Consider the following 23,530-nt stretch of genomic DNA (forward strand, 5'->3'; position numbering starts at 1 on the left):
CTCCTCACCTGTCCTCTCACTTTGTTAAATTAGATGTAGCAGTATCAGTCTTTTGTCCCTACCTCTCCATTCTCATAAATTCTTTCCCATTATGTGAACTCTAGCAGAAAAAACAGTTGTCATTTAGACCACACCAAATTTGTATTCCTGCAGTCTTTGTCCTTAGGATTTCTGTCGTAATTAAGAAAGCAAACCATTTTAGTATTTTGTATCAGCTGGTAAAAGCAATTCCTCCAAAATGAAGCAAGAAACAACGGTAGGCTGTAGGAATTAATAATTTCGGTATTCTGTGAAAATTCATGGCCATGAAAGAACTCCGCAGAGTTTTCTGAACTAATTGTGTAATGACCTAGCCTCATGCCCACAGCTCTTAATGGCTCTGAACATCTTCCCTTCATCTCCTTTTACTGCGTCAAAAACACAGAAGAAAAGGAGGACTTCAAAGCGCCTTTTGATATTTTTTTCCCCTTTCCTCTGAGTTCAGTATAGTTCTGATAAGCGTTTGCCTCTTCAAAAAGACAGCTTGAGGGGGTATTTATTGCTGTTGCTCTGCCGTTAGCTCAGTTTGTTAGCCTCACAACACCCTGCTTTTTACTCTGAACAGTACCCACTCGACTTACAGTAACAGCTTTCCAGAATCTGATTACTGAAAGCAGATAGCCAGAGGATCAGAGCTACAGGCTTTAAGGGTATTTGTCTTATTATCCTAGTGACACTGAGCAGACCCTTTCCTTTAGTGAGATCTGGATCGGGGTCAAATCTGGAGGATGCTGTCTAAGCCGGGCCGAGGTCGTTTGAGGTAAAAATGACGGGAGTTCTAAATCCGCAGGCAAAACTGCCCGGCAGAAAGAAAGCGCTGCTGAACAGGGATGGCTGCGGGTGTGCAGGAGAAGTAAGAAGGATTTGTGCTTGCAGAGTGCAGGATATTGCAGATTCCTTAGCAATCTGATATCTGCCTTCAAGCATTTTTGAGTGAGGAGTAGTAGTCAGTCATTTTTTAAAAAGAATTATTTATTTCTCCGCAAAATGGTCAATTGCAAGCAAACATGGAAGTTTCTATATACTGTTATGTTCAACTAATGTTAATAAAGAGATCCCATTTCTTGCTTATTTCTTCTGTGTTCTCCTTTAGTAAATGTATACATGAGGGTTTTTTCCCAGGCTGAATACAGAAATCTGTTAGATAATGTATTTCCACAAGATAGATGTAGATTACACTGCTCAGGAGATAAACACTTCCCTTCAGCTGTGAATGGCTAAAATGCTTGCTGGGGAGGAGGGGAACATAATTTTATATTGAGATGTACCTGTGTTCTTGAAAAATGACCTTCCTCTTCCACAATGAAAGTAGACAGGTTTGTGCCTGAGCTGAATTGCTGAATAATCAAATGCAAAACTGAGGCCATAAAAAAAAAAACAATTCATACCCTTCAGTTCAGCTTGGCCAAATGCCATTATCCCATACTGTCCTCCTGCGCTAGAGTACTACCTGATGGTGCAAACAGCCTGTGCTCCCATGCAAGCTCTCAGAAGGGGAGAGTGATGAGCAGATTTCAGTAGGGCCTCTTCCTTCCAGCAGCTGGGGTTGCACAGGATGGATGAGGCTGCAGCGATGCCTGAGAGCACAGCATCCGGCAGCTGGATCGAGTCTGGGCCAAAGCGTGGAGGATGCTTCTGTGGAGCATCCTTGTATGGACCTGGATCTCTTTGTCTTGTGCTGAAATTGAGCCGCCTCTGAGGTGGGACAAGGGCAATAATTTAATAGTGCATAACATTATTTCTAAACAGTTTAGAGGAGAAAAGTACTCTCTGTAATTGAAAGTTCATTTAGGAAGAGAGAATGTAATTACCTGGCACAGTTAGAGGAGCAAAGCTATTGTGAGTCTCTGATGAAAGCTGTCATCAGTTTTTTAATGGCCAACAAGTGATTAGAATTTTTGTTTCATATTTCATACAAGAACAGCACATTCAGCAGCCCAGTGACCCCTGCATTCAGTGCAGGGGCACTCGGCAATTACTGACTCAGAGGCAGATGTTCTACCAGCTAAACTGTGATCACTGCTTCTTGCAGCATTTCAGTATGTGGCACCCAAACAGCAACAAGACTGAGCCTTATTTAGTATGGACAATCACCTTTTCTAATGGTACAGGCAAAGGAATCACTTTAAAATGCTGTCAGAATTTAAAAATAAAATATATTATTTGCAGCAAGCACAATGCTTGAAAAAACTTTTTGGCGTGAGTACTTAGGATACCAGATTTTTACCTGATGTGAGCCTGTCAGAGAAATACTATTGAAGCAGTTCACATTTTGAAGAGTGCAAAAACAATCCACCCCAGACTGCCAAAGGAAGTGGTGGAGTCACCATCCCTGGAGGGGATGAACATGTAGATGTGGCACTTCGGGACATGATGTATTGGACATAGTGGTGTTAGGTTGATGGTTGATGATCTTGGAGGTCTTTTCCAACCTTAAAGATTCTATCGTTCTATGGTTCTATGATTCTTTTCCCTCCTTTTCTATCAGAAGTGCCCCTCTCAGGCCCTGCAAACTGTGCGGTTGCTTCCCTAACTCCTACTCCAGAACTGTAGCTGTGCCTGCCAAGAGGAAGGATGCTTCCTCTCATTGCATGCTGAGCTCCTCTGTGCTTCACACCACCATCGCTCTTCTCAACTCATTGCAGCCAGATATTGTTGTCCCAGCCAGACATGAAGACTGAGGGAAACACATCCAGAGCACTGGGGGATCCAAAGGCTCCTCCATTCATCTTCCCTCGCTGAGGTCCCTCCAGCTTTTCAGAGCTGTTCTTCCTCGGCAGAGCCGTTGGGGAACAGCTGTAATGCCAACAGCTGTCACTGCCCGGAGGAAATTGTGCTGGAGTGCAACGATTGCTGCGCACACCTTAGGCACCTGTTGTATCACTGGAGACAACTCTCACACGTGGCAGGATCAAACCATACAATAATCCAGTCATTTCTTTGCCACTTTACAACTTGGTGCTGTCTGAAGTGTGGTACGGACAGAGCCTAAACCAAAAAGCAATCTTCAGTATCTGTTAAGGTTGCAAAAGGAAACAAAAACCTAAAGTAAAAGAAAACAAAAGACTAAAACCCCTGCAGGGGGGGAAATGCGACAACAAATATCCGCAAAGAGGGGAAGCTGCGAAAACCAAACATCTGTGCTGGAAATGAGATCAGATCAAGCCAATCACTGCAGCTGTAATCAGCCGCTGGCAGGAGGAAACAGGTATACAAATGAGTTAGAAGGAAAGAGCAGGGATCTCCGAAGTATTTTTGGCAAGTCTGGAAAATTAAGAGTCATTCTGCCTGAGCGGACGCAAGCTAAAGGCTTGTCTGTCTTTGCTAAAATGGCCAAGGAAGAGGGAAGCCTACAGAGACTGCTAGAATGGGAGCCATCAGAAATGCTACTGCTAACAAGTCCAACGCTTGCTGTGAAAATGAACTTCTGATAACGTGATGTACGAGCCTATTGTTTCATAGACTCCTGTTTCTTATTTCTGTATGCTTAGTGCATCAGTAACCAGCAACTTTATACTGATGTATAAATGTAGGTATTAGTAAAAAAATATGTCCTAAAAGTCAGTTTTAAGGCCCATCGATAACTTGATTTCCACTTGCATCCCTGAAGAGTGATAATGAGAGAAAAGTAGTGGAGATCATTTGCAGCTCTTGACTTTACAGGTCTGACAGGCAAAAGGAACTTGTTCCTCCTCACTCTCCTTACTCTTTCAGCTTCTCTTTTAGAAACTGTGACAGGGTAAACCAAATGTAATTTATATAAGGCCACGAACCCCTACAGTGTGAGAAATAAGATTTGGGGTGCAAGGTATGGGTGCTTTGAGTTCAACTTACCATTTTTACATGGTCACTCTTCAGAGTGCAATTGCTTTTTAATTAATTATGAGTTTTCAGAACTTTTTGGAATACCAGTGACCTGAAATAACTTTAACATATCTCACAATTCTTCTCAATTTTCAACTGTAAGCAAAAAATAACAAGAACCAGCTCTTTTATGTTTCAATGATTATGAAAATTTTTAGCATAGAATCAACATAATTCTGTCAGTGCTCTGAAAACAGGTTACTTGCGTCCTGTGGCACTCGCTCTTTTGATGAAGCCATTTATATTTACCAGCTTTATTATTGTTGAGTCATTCTTTGCCCTGATATTGCTTTGAGGCAGAGAGAGAGAGAGGTGAGATCATAATTTTATATGACTTTGGTGAACTGTCATAGATCAGAAGATAAACAAATAATAACTTATAAATACCATGATTTTTTAATGATTTCAGAACTGAAATACTTTGTCTCTGCTCTAGACTTGATTCTGAAAATGAATTACTTTTAATTCTCATTCATTTAATGAAATATCAGCAAAGCTCTAGATTGTTAAAACTGCAAGAAGCATGCAATTTAAGACAGTTTCCAAGATTTTCTTAGGAAGATGCTTCCTTTTATGTTCTGGAGACCTCTGGCATTCCTAAGAAAAGCCCCACAAAGCCTGATCTGAATCTCCTGGAAGTCAGTGACAGTTTGTCTGCTGACTTCAGCCATAGAGGGAACTGGGTTAGGTCCTCGGACTGAAATTAGCTGCGCATCGAAGGCCTGTGCATGTCCTGCTCATTGAGTAAGTGATACTCGACCTCAAAGAAGAGCTTATGCCAGTTTTTAGCGGAGGCAGCAGCCTGGTTGTCAAATGTGTCCCAGCAGCAGCGATGACTCTTCCAGCTGTTGGTAATGCATGAACACAGCACAGCATAGAGACAAATCAATGCATATGGAGGATTTTTGACACCAGCACCAGAGGCAACAGTGTTGTCAAGGGTCGTGTGGCCTCTTTAGCTTTTCATCCTGTAAGTCCACACCTTCCTGAACTACAGCTCAGCCTGTTCTTGGGGAAAATGGGGTTTTTGGGAGTAGTGCAAACCTGGGACAAAAAGATTCATATAGCCCTGCTGAATCAGTGCAGTGAGGCTGTTTGGGGTTTCTTGTTCACCTCGGGGAAAAAAAAAAAAAAGGTGGATTGAGCTGGAAACAGTTGGTCACACAGATCATTGTGACCAACTATGCTATTCCCTGCTCTTAAAAAGCAACTGGATGTGTGTGGTGTCTGAACGTTGAATATTTCTAAGGAGAGGTGATGAACAAACTTGCTGTCACCCTTTTACCTAGGGGAGCTAGGTCCTTAGAGCAATGCTGATTTAACAAATGGAGCTGGGAGGGGCACAGCAGTCACATAAACAAGGATCAAGAGAGACAGTGTCATTTGTAGTACTAGCCTGTGTAAAGGACACCATCAGATAGTTTTATCACAGAAAATTTAGGGAATTTGATGAAGAATTTCATTAAACTCAATAGGAATATTTTATCACATTTCACAAATATCTACTTATTTATTTATTTATTTTAAGCTAAGGGCAAGCACTTAACATATGTGATTTACAAATGGTGCTTCCCATACTGACAGTGATATGAGACGATCTGAAGGACTGCACGGGACCGTGCCCTGGATTGCTGGTGTGCGATAACGTCACCGTTTCGCTGCCAAACCCCCGAGCTGTGCAGGTCATGTGTCTTTAGTCTTGTCCTGATTAGTTTTCATGCTATTACTCCTTGCTGATACAGTTGAGTGTACTTCAGGCTTTCTCAGTTTTAATCTTCAGCTTTCCTCAGGTCTTTATTTTACTTCTTCTTTTTTTTTTTTATAACCATATAGCAATACCTTTACCACTGCAGACTGAAAAGCCTGGTTTGATATAATCACTCCTTTTCCTCAAAACTTCTCCTAGAAGTGCTAAGTGCACTGCCACCTCCATTTGAACCTCAGTACAGCAGGACTATAGCAGACCAGTTAGGTTGCATAATGCACTTCTCTGGATCAACTTGAGCAGATGGGAAGGAAAATAGCTTGAGCTAGCAAAGCATAACTCCCCTTGGGCACTTTTCAGATGGCAGTGGAAGTGCAGCCTGGCAATGCCCTACTGTCTTAATTTTGTCCTCTCAGATGACAGAGGCAGCCTAGCCTGAACAAAGGATTATTCCCCGCTGGCTCTTTCTCTCCTCCCAGTTTAGAGCACAGTACAACTACATACTTTTAAATGTCGCTCGTATGGTAATTTTTCTCAATCATCAAGAATTGCTTCATTTCTCCAGCTATTTAGGCAAAAAAAAAATAAAATAATGGATAAAGAAAAAACTAAACGCTCAAGTGAAATATAAGCAATGACAACGTAGGTTAAAAGATGACTAAAAATAGTGGTATTAGTAAGTCTTGGTTTATGCTCATCAGGTATGGAGCCCAGAGCTGTAAGAAGAAATTAGACCTTGTCAGCTTATTAAAAACTCATGATCACAACTGGTTAATTTATCAAAAACAGAAGGAAGGGAACACTACCAAGCGAGGCTAAACACATCACTTCAACTGCACTGAAATCAACTCAAATTCAACTCCAGTGAAATCATTAAATTCGTACTGGCATAAATTTGTGTTTAGCTGCCATCATCTGTTCTCTGGTGTAGAAGCCAATGGTTATATAAAAACAGTGGAAAAATCACGTTAAAGCTGACTGTTATAACAGACCTTTAGAGAAAACAAGCTGTATTTTAAGACAGTTGAAGCAGAATCCATTGGTTTTGAGCAGAAGCATCACCTGCAACATTTGTTAATGTGAAATTAATTAATTGAATGTCAGTAGTGGTGTCATGGGTTTTAAAGTCCCGGGTCAGCTAGTTAGGGAAGGAGGGACGCATCCATGATCTAGCTGGAAGTGCTGCTTGTTCATGCTGTCTCATGCGAAAAGGAGGAAGAGCTGAAGCCTGTTCAGCACCCTTGCCCCAGAGCGAGCCATGGCTGTGCCTAAGAACTGGCCCAAATGGCCATGAGAAGATCACAGACTTCTCTTCTGTCCTTGTTCTGATAAGACAGCAGCAGTGCCTGCCCTCTTTTTCTTCTCACACTTTATCCAAAGATTCAGTTCATTTCCAGCCTGCTTTCCTCATATAATTTATTGATGTCAGTGGTTGGGAAATTGCTAAATACTTAAGCTTTTATGATTTTCAAAAAGAGTAAAACCCTGTGTGCAAGGATTTTCCCCTTACGTGTGTCCTCTGCAACTTGAATCGTGCTAGACCTAGTTTAGGATGACGGCAATATGGGCCAAAGAACTGATAAAGCTACAGAGGGTTTAGGGTGTCAAATACTTTTTGATCTAGGGACAAGCGTTGATTATTAGAGAGCCTGGGGCAGCCACGTGCTGAGACAGATTTAAGCCTTTCTAAGCCAACTTGGTCCTGATTGCCTATATAGGCAACAGTTGGGTTAACTTAACTTTGAATTTCCAGGCTCTAATTTCTTCCGATCTCCTGATGAAGTTTCCTAAGTTTTATACCACTCTGCTCCGTATCACCCTTGCATCTTAACCCAGTGCTGTGTATTTCCTTCCCATTTCTGAAACTCCTTTAAATGAGTCATTCTGCAACATTTTGCTGCACTTCCTTGTCTGGCAAAGGTTGAATATATTTGTCCCTACCTTTTTGAAGCTTCAGTGTAATGTGAAGCACCAGCGGGGCCCTTCTGGCTTTTATTTTCTCTGCAGGAATCCATGCTTAGTTTATCGTCTTTGCAGGATACCATGTGGACAGCAGAGTTCATGATTGACACGGGAGGCTTGAAAGGGCTATCGCTATCAGCGCAGGAAGAGCCGCTGCGTATTTCATCGCTTTGGCAGGGCCTTCTATGGGTCTTGTGATCTTTGCAGGGATCCTTATGGGAAATTCAACGAGGAGAGTCTCAGGAGAGCCTGGAAGACAAGAAACATAGCGACAGCTTTGATGTGTTTGTGTTGGTGGTGGAAAAGAGAGATAATGACATTGAAAAAGAAGCAGTGACATAAGAAAAAGGTAAAGAGGGGAAAAAAAAGCCTCTTCTGAGGTTAAGACCGCTGCAGGGAAGAAGGAGCTGAGTTCAAAGATCATTGGGGCTTTGGCTGGAGCAAAGATAATGGGGAGGAATAAACAAATTTGAAGTGTGTGTTTGGGAGATATTGCCCCAGCAGTAGTAGTGAGGTGTGTAACCAGTGAGACAATAATGAAAGAAATAAAAAGAAAGATGTGGCAAAAGGAAAGAGAATTTTGCTGGAAACAGTGCTGAGAAAAATAGCACCCTTAAAGCAGTTATTAAACTGGTCAGCAAGGCAGAAAGGAGAAGCCAAAAGAAGGGGGGAAAGAGAAAAACAAGAACAGCTATGCTGAAATGCATGCAGGGGAAAGGGAGCTCTGATTCCCCCATTTCTCCTCAAATATCTCTTGATGTACATAGTGAAGAGCCTTGATTTTTCCATTCACATCTCTCTGCATCTTTACATGTAGCTTTTCTATGTTTACCCATATATATGTGACTTACGGATGGGGTTACCCTCTTTTGCATCACGCCTGAGAGTTTTCAGAGAACTGACAGCCTCAGCAGAACACAGCTGCCAAAACCATCTGATGGTGTGCGGTGTGAGCAAGCTGACGGGCAGTAACGGCTGGCCAATTCCGACACCCTGATTCTCAACCATTGAAGGGGTTTCTTGTTTACTTCTGAATATACCTCAGCATTTCATTTTGGACTGCTACAGTCAATTCGTTCATTCAGAGCTGTTGGAGGTTTACAAACCATGTGCCACGGCTATGCAACATTCCCAGGGACGACCTCCACTGTGCCGTGTCCCAGTCAGGCAAGGACTGTGACTGGTTTTCAGGGAAAGGTTACAATTTCATCTCTTTCACCAGGTCTTTGTCTGCAGGACTCTGGAAGCATCGGATAGATGGGGAATGAGTTTATTTCGGGAAATACTGTCTCTTCTCTCTCTGAGAGGGAATACATTTGACGACATATTGTTGTTAAACTATAAACTTGCTCTCTAGAGAGTCTTGTACGCAATGTACCGTATCTGTCTGTAAGAGGAATAAACAGGTACATGCTGGTACAAAGCCGGGATCTGTAACAAGAGCTCAGCTCGTCATTGACAAGGAAAGCGCAAGTGACATTTGCGCAAGGCTTTGCAGCAGCTTCTCACACAGTATTACACGGACTGAGAAAAAACAGCCCCAGAAGAAACAGATGAAGATGCGTTCCTCAGGGATTACTGTGTGATGAGACTTCAGGAGCAGCGTGCGGCATCAGTAGCCAGCATCCCCAGAACAGTAACAGTCCTCTAGCCCAAGGCACTGCCACCAGAAACAGGCAACCTGCCTCTGTAAAACTGTGGGGAAAGAGAATTAAAGGCAAACCTTGACATGTGGAAATTAGTCAGCCACCCCGTCTCACTCCTGCTTGGCTGCCTGTTTGTCAGCGGAGCAGGCTGGTGAAAATGTTCTTCTGATCACAGACAGTTTGGAAAGAAACTGGCAGATCTACAACTGGAGCATGTGTCAGCTTCACCTTCAATCAAAATGCTTCACCAAAGGATTCACTTTAGCAGCACAAAAAATAAAGGCTTAGCTTAACGTTTTGTCCCTCTCGTCCTTGTCTTGCTCCTTCCCCTGGAGGGACCTCATGCACACCCCAGTGAAGGGGAAGCAGTTTCAAACAAGCTTCTCACAAAAGAGCCACACTCCCCTACCAGGACTTGTACCTGCCTCCCCCCAGTTCAGTCCCATCTCACGGTTCTCCAAGGCACCCAACCGATGTTCAGGATTAATCAATTCCAATCCCAAAATCTGTTTTATGTCCTTATATAGCCCAAACATGAACTTGAGGCTCTTTCTTCTCCAAGTTGTGGCCCATCTCTATGTCAAGTGCTGCCTTTGCAGAAATTCTCACCCCAGTTAATCACCTTTCCCTTCTCCCGGCCTGTCCCACCATTTTCTCTGTGCCGTACCACACGCGGCTTTTATCGTCAGCTCAGCCTCCTCTGGGCTGAGGAGGCCACAAGTCCTCAGGGTGGAGGAAGCTGCTGCTGAGATGAGGAAGAGCAGAGAAGCAGTGGCCCCTTTGCAAATGTGAGCTGGAGAGGGCTCTCCTCAGCCCTCTGCTTGCTCTCACATGTGCTTCATGCCAGTCTTGCAGCTTCTGGGAGAAAGTGGCAGAAAGCCTTCTTTTGTCTCAATTTGGCAGGCAACCAGTCAGGTAGGACAGAGGCGTGCATAGCTACACATTGAGAAACAAATAAATATCTGAAGTCACTGGAATAAAGTTGCACAAAGCCAGAAAGGGATTGTGAGAGGCAGGGACTTCAGACAGCTTCACTCTGCAGTAACCTTCACCATGCTTCAAAATAGTTTTTTGCCATTGTTGTAACAGAAGTGTCAGGCTTTGACAAACACATCTTTCAACTGCTTGTTTCTTCGTCTGACAGAGCTCTCTTTCAACAATTCAAACAAATTCTCCTTGGGAGCTGCATTTCTCTACTGGAATAATTAAGACCTGAGATTATTCCCCCAAACGGTCAGACAGCGTGGCATCAACCGTGTCTGTCAGCAAGACTTACCTCGGCTGTAGCAGCAGGAATAAAAAGAGCAGCAGTGAAAAGAGAAGCAACATAGGTAAGGAGACACAACATTTTTTATTAGACCAAATGACAGACCTGAAGAAAGGCCTTTGTATCAAAAGTTGCCCATTTTCTCGAATAGCATGTGCTGCTCTACTAAAAGACAGGATTTTTTTGCTATTGGCCTTGTGTTGCTTACATTACCTGTGCTTTGATCACAGTCTGCACTTTGCTTCAAACACTTCCCCAGGACATTCACGTGGTTTAATCACCACTGGCTGTCTCTTTTGCTATCAAAGGGGCTTCTTTTGCTGGCTTTTGATATGGGGAATGCCTCACTCTGTAATCAAAGTGATGTTTAACTCGTCCCTGAGCACCTGGAAAGAAACCTTGAACAGCAGTTACTGGCTAAATGTAAAATACATATTTATTAGCAGCTGTGCAGGCTGAGGGGGCTCTGTGCGTGTGTGTGTGTATATATGTATGTAGATAGTTTGTCATGCTGTATTTGTATTGCTGGAATGTGAAGGCAGCTGCTTTTTTATATTACAGATTCAAGGCATACTATCCTTACATTTTAAATAGAGATGTAAAATGAAAAAAAATAATGCACAGGAAAAATAGTTTTAATTTCTTGTTGTGTAATACCATTCAAGAGAACATCTTAAAACATCCCAAACCCACACTTTAATACTTACAGTGATCTTGTGATTATTGTTGTAATTATTAGTAGTGGGCTGACAAATGGCTCAGTAAATATTTGAAATCTTATATATTAAAGAGGAAGAAGCAAGTAGAAGGCGAGTGCCTTTCTGCTCTCACTGGGGTCACCTCAGCAGCCTCTTCCAGAATTCCTGCAGACCTCATTCATCCCTGATTCCCATCCACCTTCTCGGGGTTGTGATGGAGCTACAGAAAAGCTGAATTTTGTAAAAAATGAAATTTTTTAAATTTTTTTTTTAAATGAAATTACTCAGAGCTGATCAACAGGTATGTCTTATGTATATATACTCAGATAGAACAGGTTTACATGCATGAAAAAAAATGTACTACTATTTTGAGACCTCTGTTGTCTCAAATAATGGCTTCAGTGATGATGTCACTACATGCAGATAATAACACAGGGATACTTATTGTATCCCACAAGTTTTAGCTTAGAATGTCCTGTCTTTTGCCTGAGTGGAGGATGTTTGTCGGTGGCAGTTGCACTTTAGATTGAAATATTGATAATTAGGGCTTCTGCTGAAGAAATGGTTGAACACATTGGCCTAACCAATGAGCCAGAAAGTGAGTCATCTGGGATTAGTAACAATTTCTGAGAAGACAAGGAAGACCAGGGGAATGTCCTTCAGCACGCAAGACAAAATATAGAGGGGCCGGGGCTGGACCATCTCTGTGGGAGAGAAGACAGCTGCACAGCCACGTGGCTGCTCCTGGCCACGTGCCTGGGAAAGGCACTATGGAGAACCTACTGTCTCATTGAACCCCCGGGCAAGATGATGACAGGAGAGATGAAGGGCTCTCCAGACAAGGACGCATGGCCTATTTCAGTGTATTTATAGCATAGCCTTTCTTTGTTTCGCTCCGTGTCCTTGAGGGATGAGGGTCAATCAAATCTGAATGTCAGAGCTAGCATCGCAACCCACAGTCATCATATGAACAGAAACAGCTGTCAGGACGGCCACAAATAACCTGACACCCAGAAGAAGGCAGGACAGTGAGCAGAGCGGGGATCTGTTGTACAAACTGGTATTTGGCCAAAAGAATGATTCCCCCATCTCCTCCGGTGTTCCTGTCTGCAGCACCTCTCCAGCCCCTAGCCAGGGGTGCCGCTGTCACTTGAGCAGGCAAAATCCCCGGAGGCAGCATTTCCTTCCTTCAGCTGGACCCACCTGAAGGGTGGGTGTCAGGTCTAACCTCCCCAGCTGCCTGGAGCACCGTGGACGGGGTGCAGGGCGGCCAGTCCCTGCAGCCAGAGACGCCTGTCCTGCGGTGGGATGAGCCGCGCTCTCAGGAGAAATGAATCCCACCCTCCACCTCCTGCTTGTGGACCTACACTGTGCACAGATCACGAACGAAGACTCAGTTTTGCCAAATCAGAAGGAAAAAAAAAAAAACAAAAAAACCCACAATCCAGCAGCATTCAAATTGGAGACATTCCAATTATTAGGAGCAAATAGAAATCACCGTGCTCTCCTCGTGCAAAACATTTGCAGTGCTGCTAAATGAGCCGCTGCAAATGTTGTAACGCTCCACTGATCTTTTGTTACTCACTAACTGCCATGGTGGTTCGGCAGCAAATAGGGTAAACTGCGTTTTCCTAGCAAAAACAAAATAGTGAAAGAAAATGGAAAGCTCGAGATGTAGAAAGGGACTGATGACACTGGTGGCACAGCGGGAGGGAAGTGAGGAGCAAATGGAAGTTTGGCAGTCTGAAAAGGTCAGGTTGCAGGCAGAGCTTCTGGAAAGGGACCAGGGGGTCACCGTCCTCTTAGGAGACCAAGGGAAGGCAAGTTTTGAGGCCAAGTGGAATAATGTAGAAGAAGTCTAGTGAGAGGAAGAGATGAGGACAGCACAGAGTACGACTAAGGCAGAGATCTGCCTGCTTTGGGACAAAGGAGTTTGATAGGACTGTTAGGATCCTAATTTTCCTGTTAGCTGAACAATTATAGGTGATGCCAACATATACTTTGAAGACAGGTGATTTCTGCTTGCAGTTAAAACTGGTTGGATCTCAGGGGAAATATTTCAAGGTAAAAGAAAAAAAAATTAAAATGCATGGTTGGCCAAATCCCTCCTACTCTGCCTCTGCGGGCAGGAGAGCTGATCTCCATCGCGGCTGTCGGGTACAGCCTCATGCACAGCCAAGAGGGCTGCTCCCTGCGAGCCCCGCTCCTGCTTGGAGCTGCCTCTCTCGAAATCCATGTGCGCTCATCCGTGGGAGTGAAGCCTCGCGTGCACCTCTATGGTGCATGTACAGCTGTCTGCAAAACTGTGGGAATTGTTTTTGTTCCTCCACCTGCCTTAACCTATTTTTCCTCAAATTCTCCTTAGCATTTTTTTTTCCCCTCTGATTTGTTGCACTCCTATTTTGTAGTCTTTCCTCACTATCCATTACTGGCTGCTGTTAGAGACAAGGTGGACCAGGTTCATTGTTAGGCTGATGTGGTATGGCCTTTTTTATGTTCTTCCTTGGGTAATAGCTTGCTAAAAATTAAATCATTTCTTAAAAGGACAAATTAAATAATCAGCTGGGGTTCTTTTTTCCACGGGTAACATAAGAGCACGTATGTTACATTTGGTTTTAATTAAGCCTATAATCATATACACATTGCTGAGACTGTTATGTCTCATAAAGTGGCCCTATTATTTTCTGCATATTTTTCTTTGTGTGTGGAGTTTTTTCTTTCTATTAAATTGCATATCCGTGGAGGATTTGGGGGCACTCAGCCAGTCAATCCAATTTGGAGTTGGATGGTGGTTGTCGTGGGCTAAGTCCCTTATCTGTTCCCTTCAGCTGTTTTACTTCTCTACTATTGACGGAAACATAAAATTAAAAGTGGAATCAACTCAGAGGCAAGAGCCCAGCAAGAGACTCAGGAGGAAAAAGTTGAGGGGGGAGATTCTGACTAATCTCTCTGCAGCTGGGGGAACGTGCTGACAGATTTGGTTTTAAATACGTGTGCAGTAGATTGGGTATTTCACAAATATTGCTATTTCATTTATCTTTGTGGGTATCAAAGCAAATATAAAAAGAAAACTGCAATCAGACTGGTAATGGTTGGGTTTTTTTTTTTTGAGAAGTGGGATGTATGGAATTGTGGTTTCCCGTGTGGTGTGTTCTGGGAAATGATGAAGCTCGAGGAATGAGCAGAAGGCCTGAAAGTGGATTAGCCATGCCTACAGGATGATAGTAGGAGCATAAAGAGAAACTAGCCAGCGTATATACTTGGTTTCCATGCACACTTTGTGTTATGTGCACACTATATTGAAAAAGCAGCTCATGCTATTGAAATCAGTGGTTACAATGGTGCAAAAGAGATGTAAATGAGAACTGGAATCTGATGGACCAGGCTGTCGGGTGTGTCTGCAGGATTCACAGTTGCCTGTGTACCTTCTGACTCTGGACCAGAGAGGGCCTGGCATTTCTTCTAGGATAGTACTTCCCAGTAGGCTAAATGGTGGCAGCTTCCCACGTCCCTCGATCACCCAGATTGCAGAGGTGCAGAGGAGCCTGGTGATGCTGCTTTCTTCGTGCAAACCTCTCCTCTGTGCTTCTGCTCGGGGGCTGGCATTAGGCGATGCGCACTGACAGAGATCTCTTACGTGGGGGGTTCTCCCCAGGGATAATTTTGTATCACAGCGATGCAAAAAAAGAAAACCTCATGGTCAGCATTGTACCCCATTGCTGGCTGCTCCTTCCCCAGCAGTGAAGGCAGAGAAGGTTAATCCTTCAGTGCCTGAGGGACAGGTAGGCAAAAATAAATGAAGTACTGGAAGGAGGAGGTGTCTGTCGGTGAGATGAGCGGTGGGAGAAGGGCAGAAAGGCTGTGATGGGTGTCAGGAGGGAAGGGTGAAGGAGCAAGGGAATTTATCTGCAATAAGGAGAAAGTGAAGAGTAGCAAGGGAAAGCAACATGAGGAAGAGGGAAGCAGAATCTCTGCACTTATTTAAGAATATTAAAAGATACTATCATAGATTAAAGGAAAACGTACCAAAGGGAAAGGGAGGACAAAGGCAGAAATAAGTTGTTTTTCAAATCAGAAAACGTAATGCTAAATGACGCAATAAACTACATCGCTGGTGCGAGGGCGATTGATTTGGCTGACGTCTATTTTCTCTCTCCTACTGGGCAGCTCAACGAGCTGCTGAGGAGAGGGGCGCATAAATCTCAGGTAGGTGAGGTGTTGCGTTGCTGCAAAAAGGTATATAAAGCCTGGCATCTTGTGGGCTTGCCTCCGCACCTGATTGATGCTGATGTCTCAGGCCAAGGACATTGCTCTTTGGATCAGGTACAAATTCTCCGTGGGGCTGCAAGGGGCCGCTCCTCTCCACTCCTGTCCTTGTGTAGGCATGTGCACCTCTGAATCAAGATGCTGATGCTGAAAACTAACTCTCTGAGCCTGGATTCATTATTGGGCTGTATGAAAGCTACTGTGGGTGCAGGAGAGGCAATGAGAATGGGCAGTGAGGGGTGGTGGCAGAAAGGACCTGCCTTTACAGCGGTGACACAGATTTATGCCGGATTGCTGCACTCATTTCATCGCCAACCGGCAGGACATGAATCCTAATGCTCAGAAGAGGCATCTCCTGTCTTGATTCTCTGGTGCGTAACAATGAAGGAGTTCTTGTCTGCTTAACAGAAACCAAGCTAAGAAGAGAAAGAGAAGCCCAAGGCAGTCCTCGTTTCTCTACCTGTCAGTCTGGCCTCACTCACAACTACCATCTCCTCCATTTCCCTTGGTGATGCTGTTTTCTTGGCTCCTACCCCTTGTTTCTCCGTGCAGACCCCAAGTCTCTTGATTTTCAATGCTCCTGGGCGACACTGCAATAAACAGAGGAGGCTTTGGTCAAACCTACTAGAAGTCCATGGAAATTTTGTCCCAGTAGCTACAGCCAAGGCAGGTTTCACAGACCATCACAGAAACACGAGATCTTGTCTTTCAAATACATGTTTCTGGAGACCTTGTGAGAGGTTCTGATCTCGAGCTACTAGCAAAATAGAAAAGCAAAGTTCATCTCTTAGGGAATTTCTACATCCTTCATGGCTCAGGGAAATTTCCTCACTAGTTGTCTTTTGCTAAACAACAATAGTACTTTTTATCATTTCTTATGTATAGTAAAGCTGTAGGGAAGCTCCTTGGGCCTCCCTTCCTGATAAAAGATCTTTCCCAGTGAGTCACAAACGGATCAGCTCCCTGGCTCTGTTCACAGAATACTGCCTGCCCTTTCAAGGACAAAAATTCAGTATGCCCTTTATGTAATGATTTTCTTTACATGTGGAGAGATTGCCACATGGTGGCAATTTACCTCCACTTTATGTCTATCTTCTTTTCCAAACGTCGGTTTTCTTCCAGCCCATCCTGTGCTCTTAGGAAACGCTGGCACTTCCATGTTAGGATTACTTGCTCTTCCTTTGGTTTTGTTGGGGGTGTTCGCCCCTCTTCTCCCTTCCCTCCCACCCCCACAATGCTTAGCATGCCATTACTTTTTCCTACCTTCTTCCAGTCTTCCTACCAGAAGAGAATATTGGGACAGGTTTGGATTTTATGTAATCCTTTGCCACTTTCTTAAAAAGCCAGATAAACTTCTTTTCCTTACGGGCATGAATGGGATGACCATGGGGACAGCTGGGGAGAGCTGGGAACCACGGCAGGACAGGACCAGAGGGTTGGGACAGACTGCATGGCCAAGCTCAGGACAGCTTCCTACGACCCTCTCCTCAGGTGGGCATGGGGAACAAAATGAGGATCCATAACCTAATCTTTGCTGTTAATACCACTGAAACCAAATCAGCTGTGCAAGAAGTTTATACACTTACTTTAACAAAAAGGGCAGCAAACGCGACAAGAAGCTCTCTATAGTAACTGTACCGTGAAGATGCTGATCATGATCCCAGCGTCAATGGTGTTCTGAAACAGGTCCAAAGCAGGGCACAATTCCCTGCTCTCCTTTGGATGCAGCTGCTCAGGGTCCAGCACTCTCATCCTCTCACCTCTCAGAAGACCGAGCACCCTTCTGCGGGTGCTGCCTGCAGGTTGAACTGTAGCAGAGAAGGAAAGGATCTCACTCCACCGCAGGAACAGCAACAAAGAGAGGGCTCCTCGCACGGCAGGAAAGCCAAGATGTCCCTGGAGTAATTCCAGAGGCTTGCAGGCTGAGGTATTTTTACAACATCACAGAACCATGAGATCTTATTTTCAAGAGTGTTGATTATAGGTTAGCGCCTTTTGTGCTTTCTTTTCAAAACAAATTTGTTAAGAGGTGTTGAAAACGACCTCTTACTGAAATTTGTAGTGCCAACCTACCACTTTTTTTGTTGGTGTATGTGTTTAAAGCAGTATTTTCCTCTGTATTCCATTTCATTCATAGATTTCTGAAATAGATTTAGAAGTGTGAGTATTTGTCAAGCAGTGTTTAGGATCAAGCATCATTTTTTGCCATTTAGCCATCATAGCAAGCATATACTCAGCAGACAGTCTGAATAAAATTCCTTTGTATAAAATTGTCCTCTGTTGTGAATTGTATTTTTTTATGGCAGATTTACTTCTCTGACAGAGAAAATTAAATATGTAGCTGCATTTCTGTTACAGATACAGTCTTCTGCTAGCCAACAGATAAGCTTTTTATCAGCAGCCAGGCTTCTGTGGCACTCTTCTGGGTTCCTGCCAAGCTCTGCCTTACTTCCTCTCATGAACAGATCAACGTGCAAACATTTGAAAACCCTAAATAACATAATAGCTACCTGAATGCAAGCTCAAAATAAAACCCCAGAACCAAACGGATTTCAAAATTGTTACACCTACATAATGTACTTAATGCAAATCTACCAAACCAAGGAAAGAAGGGAAAGGAGTAGCATACAGCTACCATTTCCAAAGCTGTGCTGCCCCACAGACCGTATACATCAGCTTTTTCTGTAAGCCACAGTGGAAGCCTACCCACCCATGCCTCTTTGCCACATCCCTCCTCAAACAGAACGTGCAACGCCAGCATCACCTGCAGCTAGTAACGCTCGGAAGAGGAGTCTGGGTAAAGAACGTGATGAGGAACAAGCAGAGAGGGGAGATTACAGTGCGACGTCTTGTTTCTTAGGCGTAAGAGCAATGCCCAGGTGGGATGTGTGTGTATCAAAACACACAGCCGCTGGTTAGTACTACAGCCTAAAAGTCAGAGATGACCAGCCGCTGCAGCTGCGTGGTCTACAGTGGCTGCTGAGAGCATCTGCCGCTGATAACTGAGCACCACGGACTTCTCCTGAGGCAGTGAGACCCTTCACCATACACTGCCACAGGAGCTGCTGGCATTAGCCCAGGTGCATTTTGTCCTCTCTGCTCCTGTGAACTCTCTCTCTGTCTTTCTTTTTGTAATGGAATAATTTGTGGAGATAAGATCCTTTTTTTTTTTTTTCTGTGTTACACTTCAAACCACAGAACGTGTGCTTGGAGAGATGCCCCTTAGCAGGAGTAATGCTGGAATACTGGAATCAAAAAGTTCCCCGTAGGGAAACAGCAGTGGTAAAAGAAGAAAGCTGAAGAAAGTGAAGTGACCTTGATGGACAGCTATTGAAGGAAAAAAAAAATTACAAAAAAAAAAAAAAGAGGGAAGACTAATTGGAAAGGGGTTAATTTGTGAGGGCAATATAAAATATAAAAAGTATAAGAAAAGAAATTGGAAAACAATTAAAAAAAGGAACAGCAAACAGAAGGAGAAGGCATAAAAATAAAACAAGAGAGGCAAAAAGATGAATCAAATCTCTCTCTTTACTGAGGGGTTGTACCACAACCTGCCTTATCTTTTATTATGTGAATTTATAAATGAACTTCATTAGCTTTTTTCCTGTCGGGGGATATAAAACATGCTAATAAGTTCTTACAGAGGGTAAATAGTTTAAGGGGATGATACTAGTGATACTGAAATATTAAAATAAAGATCAAAGCCGTGACTGCCAGAATAGGGTTTCTAGGTTATCCATATACCGTTACAGCTCTAACAGATTAGAGACTCATTTGAACATAAAAAGAGGAAAAATTATAGGGATCATCTCCATTACAACGATGGCTTGATTACAAAACATAGTAAAGGCCCGATTCTATCTGGCTCAGCCCCGAACAGTGCTTTATGAATAGCTCCGTTAAAATTAGTGGGATTGGCTCAGCGCGATCTGTTGCTCAGCAAGAGTAAGGGTGTCCGAGGTCACTCTGCTCAAGCTCAGTGGCATTTCTCAATGCTTAGATCAGTTTCTGTTCTGACCTCTGGAGCAGTGGCCTTTTGACTCTTCACCTCCATCATCAGTAACACACACCTATATAGATAAATATTTGTCACAAGGTTGAAAATCTGTGCTCTGCAACCTAAACCCATCAGAGTATTGTACTAGTAGGTGCGAGTTCCACTACCAGTCTCTGGTGCCATGGGGATGATGGTTTCTGCATCCGAACTCTACAATTCCTTGGAAACAAGAGCTGTTCTGGGATCAGCAGGATAGATAAAGACTTGCACCGGGCCATGCAGCCCTCCCTTCTCTCAAAGCCATAGCTCTCCTGGGCATAAACGCTTCAGACAAATTTTAAAGTAGATGGAAAAAGCTGTTGAATGAAGTACAAGTCACACTGCAGTCCAGAGAATTCCAGATCACTTTTGCATCTCCATTTCAAATGTCATCTGTTATGGAAATATGCTCTGAGGACAGATCAGGTTTGTGGAGAGGAGAAATAAAGTTCGGTTTGAAAGAGTGTGGTTGCACTTCAGAGACGGTTTCTTTCTTGCCATTTCCCTCGGTAGTGAAGCGCAAAAAAAATCCTAGGATTTTACATTAGAGTAATGGTCAAAAAGGAAATGTGAAATTCACTGTATTAGAACTGTGGAAGTTGTAAGCTCCAGCTAAACAGCAGCCATAAAGGGGAACTGGTCTGGTTTGGTGTTCAAACCTTTCCATTTCCACCACTTCTTGTCTGATATGTCCAGTTTTGTTTGGATGTCTCAGACCCAGTACTACACATTGTGGTCGCTGTCTCCCCACACACAACACGAGTAAAGAAAGCAAGAAGAAGTCCAGGAAGAAAGCTACTGTGCCTTCCTAATCACCTTTAGGATTGTGGCTTCCAACATCGACTGGAAATTTGTGTCTGGGATTCACCTACAGATCTGCGAGAAATCTTTAGCACACATCCACTCCTGCTGCTGACAGATGGTAGAGCAGAGAACAGAGACTATGAAGGTAACAGCGTCTCACCCACAGCTTTTTTTTCTTGCCATATAGTGGCATAAGGTAGCTGTGAAATCCATGGCGTTTCAGAGCTTTCCTTGCCCTGCTGAAGTTTCTGGCTGGCGGCAGCCCAAACACACAATCTGGAAACTCTCAATCTCAGCGCAGAGGTCAGATGAAAGAAAAAGATACCTAGCCAGAAGATAGGCAGGTTTATGTGGGTCAGGGTTGTTTCTTTTATGTGCCAGAGAACAAACCTGCCCCTTTCCACCTTGAGCTGGGGAACTCCAAAGCTTTAAACCCCTCGGGACTTTTTCCCCCCCCTCACGTTGACAAGAGAACAGCTAGGCAAGACATTACAAGAAAGAAGCAGAGAAACGACTGAAAAAACTGGAACCTGCTCTCTGTCCTCATTCCTCCTTTCCTATCCATCAACAGTTTCAATAAGCTGGCAAAATCAAAACCTGAAACTAGGAAATCTTTCCCTACCCAATATTACAAAATGCTCCTCATGTCCTAAGAAACACTATGATGAGAGGAGATGCATTTAATATGTCTTTTTTTTTTTAATCTGACACCACATAGTTCTGCATTTTTAAAACAGCTGCTCTGAAACAAGCAGCTCGCATTTTAGAACAAACCAAAAAAAAAAAAAGATCTGCTCATGGAACCAAAGTTAACACATAAGTGGTTTTTAAACAAGATAGATGAATAACAATAAATTTTAAAAAGCAGTGAAATCACTGTTATGTATAATCTCTTCACTATGAAAATAAACCACCACTACATCCACGCTAAGCATATGTGGAGTAAACAAAACAGACGGGGGATTTCCCAGGGCTGGTTTCTTTCTTCTAAGGCTGGTTATTTTCAGTTCATAAACTCTCAGCTGTCATCCCTGACTTATCAGCGCGGCAGATTTCTGTCAGGGTTGCTCGGCCCGGCGTTGGGGCGATGGGGCCCGTCTCCCTACAGCTCTTCCAGCCGCAGCGCTTCTAACCGAGGTTTGCCCTTCTCTGCCAACCCCCTTCCTCATTCTCCCCTCTCACAGCGCCTGACATTTTGCGCACCTCGCTCACGCTCCAGCACGGTTCAAAGCTGCCTGAAGGAGAAGCGCGCTCTTGGTTTGTCGGAAAGCGTCCTCCGTCCTTCCCTTGGGGAGGGGCAGGAAAGGGCTACCAGCGGAAAGAGGACCCAACCTGCGTTCGATCCGCTCCCCAAACAATGGCTTTATTTAAACATCTGAAGACAGAGGTCCTTTAAAAGAATGTTTTCGCCGTTCGCAGCCGTAGAGAGAGCGACCACTTATTTGCTGCCAAGGGCTCCTCCCGCCCCTCCCTCCCCGTGCCCTCCCTCTTCCCCCCGCCTCCCTTCCCCATATAGCATTTACTCTAGGCCACCACCGTGACAACAGCCCCGCCGCGCTCGCTGCCCGAGCCGCGGCCGCGGAGGAGCCGTGCCCTCGCCCCACGCAGCCTCCAGCCGCCGGGCGGCTCCCCCGGCTCCGGCCCCAGCCCCGGCCCCGGCCCCCGCCCCGGCCCCGCCGCACGGAGCTGTCTACCCCCGGCGGGTGCTGAACCGGTCCCCGCAGCCGAAGGAGGCAGCGGCGGCGGGCGGCGCGGGGGATGGGGGGGGGCAGAGGCGACCCCGTGCCGCCCGCCTGAGCCCGCCGGCGCCCCGCACACAAAGCCGCGTCCGCGGCCATGGAAGAGGAGCTGAAGTGCCCGGTGTGCGGCTCGCTCTTCCGGGAGCCCATCATCCTGCCCTGCTCGCACAATGTCTGCCTGCCCTGCGCCCGCACCATCGCCGTGCAGACCCCGGAGAGCGAGCAGCACCTGCCGCCCTTGCTCCACCCGCGGGGCTCCGCGCCGCCCGCCGCCGCCGCGCCGGGACCGGGAGCGACCGCGGGCTCCGCCGCCTGCCTGGACTCTGAGAGCGCGGCGGGCGGCGGCGGCGGGGACCACGCGGACAAGCTGAGCCTGCACAGCGAGACCGACAGCGGATACGGCTCCTACACCCCCAGCCTGAAGTCCCCCAACGGCGTGCGGGTGCTGCCGCTGGTGCCGGCGCCCCCGGGAACGGCGGCGGCGGCTCCGCGGGGAGCCGGCCCGGCCAGCTCCTCCCTCACCTGCCCGCAGTGCCACCGGAGCGCCTCCCTGGACCAGCGCGGCCTCCGCGGCTTCCAGCGCAACCGGCTGCTGGAAGCCATCGTCCAGCGCTACCAACAGGGCCGCGCCGCCGCCGCTGCCGCCGCCAAGTGCCAGCTCTGCGATCGCAACCCTCCCGAACCGGCGGCGGTGCTGTGCGAGCAGTGCCAGGTGCTGTACTGCGCCGCCTGCCAGCTCCGCTGCCACCCGGCCCGCGGGCCCTTCGCCAAGCACCGCCTGGCCCCGCCGCCCGGACACCCGGGCGCCCCCGGCGGCGGCGACGGCGGGGGCGGAGGCGGCGGTGGCGGCGGTGGCGGGAAGGGGGCGGGCGGCGGGCGCAAGGTGCCGACCTGCGCCGAGCACGACCTGGAGAACTACAGCATGTACTGCGTGAGCTGCCGCAGCCCCGTCTGCTACCAGTGCCTGGAGGAGGGCAAGCACGGCAAGCACGACGTGAAGGCCCTGGGCGCCATGTGGAAGCAGCACAAGGTGAGTCCCCACGGCCGGGAGGAAGGAGCCGGGGCGATGCTCGGCGCTGGGATGCCTTCGTCCCGGTGCCCTCACTGGGGTTGGAGTTTGTGGGATGCGAGGCTGCTTTGCATCCATCAGCCTCCCGGACTTTTTCCCCTTGGCACGGCGCTCTTAGGTCTCTGGTCCTTCCTGACGGCCCAGCGACGCCGCAGCCTTAGCTTGGGGTTGGAAAACCCACAGACCCACGTTGTCCTCGCCTTATCCTAGCCAGCAAATCTCAGGCTCAGCCAGGCCTCAGGCAGACACCAGGGCTTAGCGAGCCCCTCTCACTAACTTGCTTGCCTTCCACAGGGTCCTTGGCCACCCTGTCCTATCACAGGTGGCAGCAGCCTGGTCATTCCTTCCATCCACCACAACCATTTCACACGGGACTCAATCACAACCATTTCCCACCACGTGTCAATGATGGAGAGTGGCCCAAAGCCACCCGAA

General features: G+C 46.0%; 1 protein-coding gene and 1 long non-coding RNA gene across 4 annotated transcripts in view; one reads left to right on the forward strand and one right to left on the reverse strand.

Annotated features, from left to right (window-relative positions):
* Nucleotides 1-1,042: 1,042 nt before the first annotated feature.
* Nucleotides 1,043-22,666, reverse strand: LOC147601373 (uncharacterized). The gene is made up of 3 exons (XR_015258066.1): nucleotides 22,549-22,666; nucleotides 7,550-7,819; nucleotides 1,043-1,732 (listed from the first exon to the last, which is right to left on the reverse strand). It is a non-coding gene; the product is annotated as an uncharacterized LOC147601373 (long non-coding RNA).
* TRIM67 (tripartite motif containing 67) overlaps nucleotides 22,124-23,530 on the forward strand; it is a 34,264-nt gene continuing 32,857 nt past the window's right edge. For 2 of the 3 annotated variants that reach the window (XM_086743941.1, XM_086743942.1), the window contains exon 1: nucleotides 22,124-23,056. In XM_086743941.1, the coding sequence (XP_086600067.1) occupies nucleotides 22,124-23,056 (933 nt within the window). The remainder of the gene's footprint in view (nucleotides 23,057-23,530) is intronic. The other variant, XM_086743943.1, reaches the window with a different exon arrangement.

Source organism: Chlamydotis macqueenii, chromosome 3 (genome assembly GCF_036417535.1).
Source record: "Chlamydotis macqueenii isolate bChlMac1 chromosome 3, bChlMac1.mat, whole genome shotgun sequence".
NCBI lineage: Eukaryota > Metazoa > Chordata > Aves > Otidiformes > Otididae > Chlamydotis > Chlamydotis macqueenii.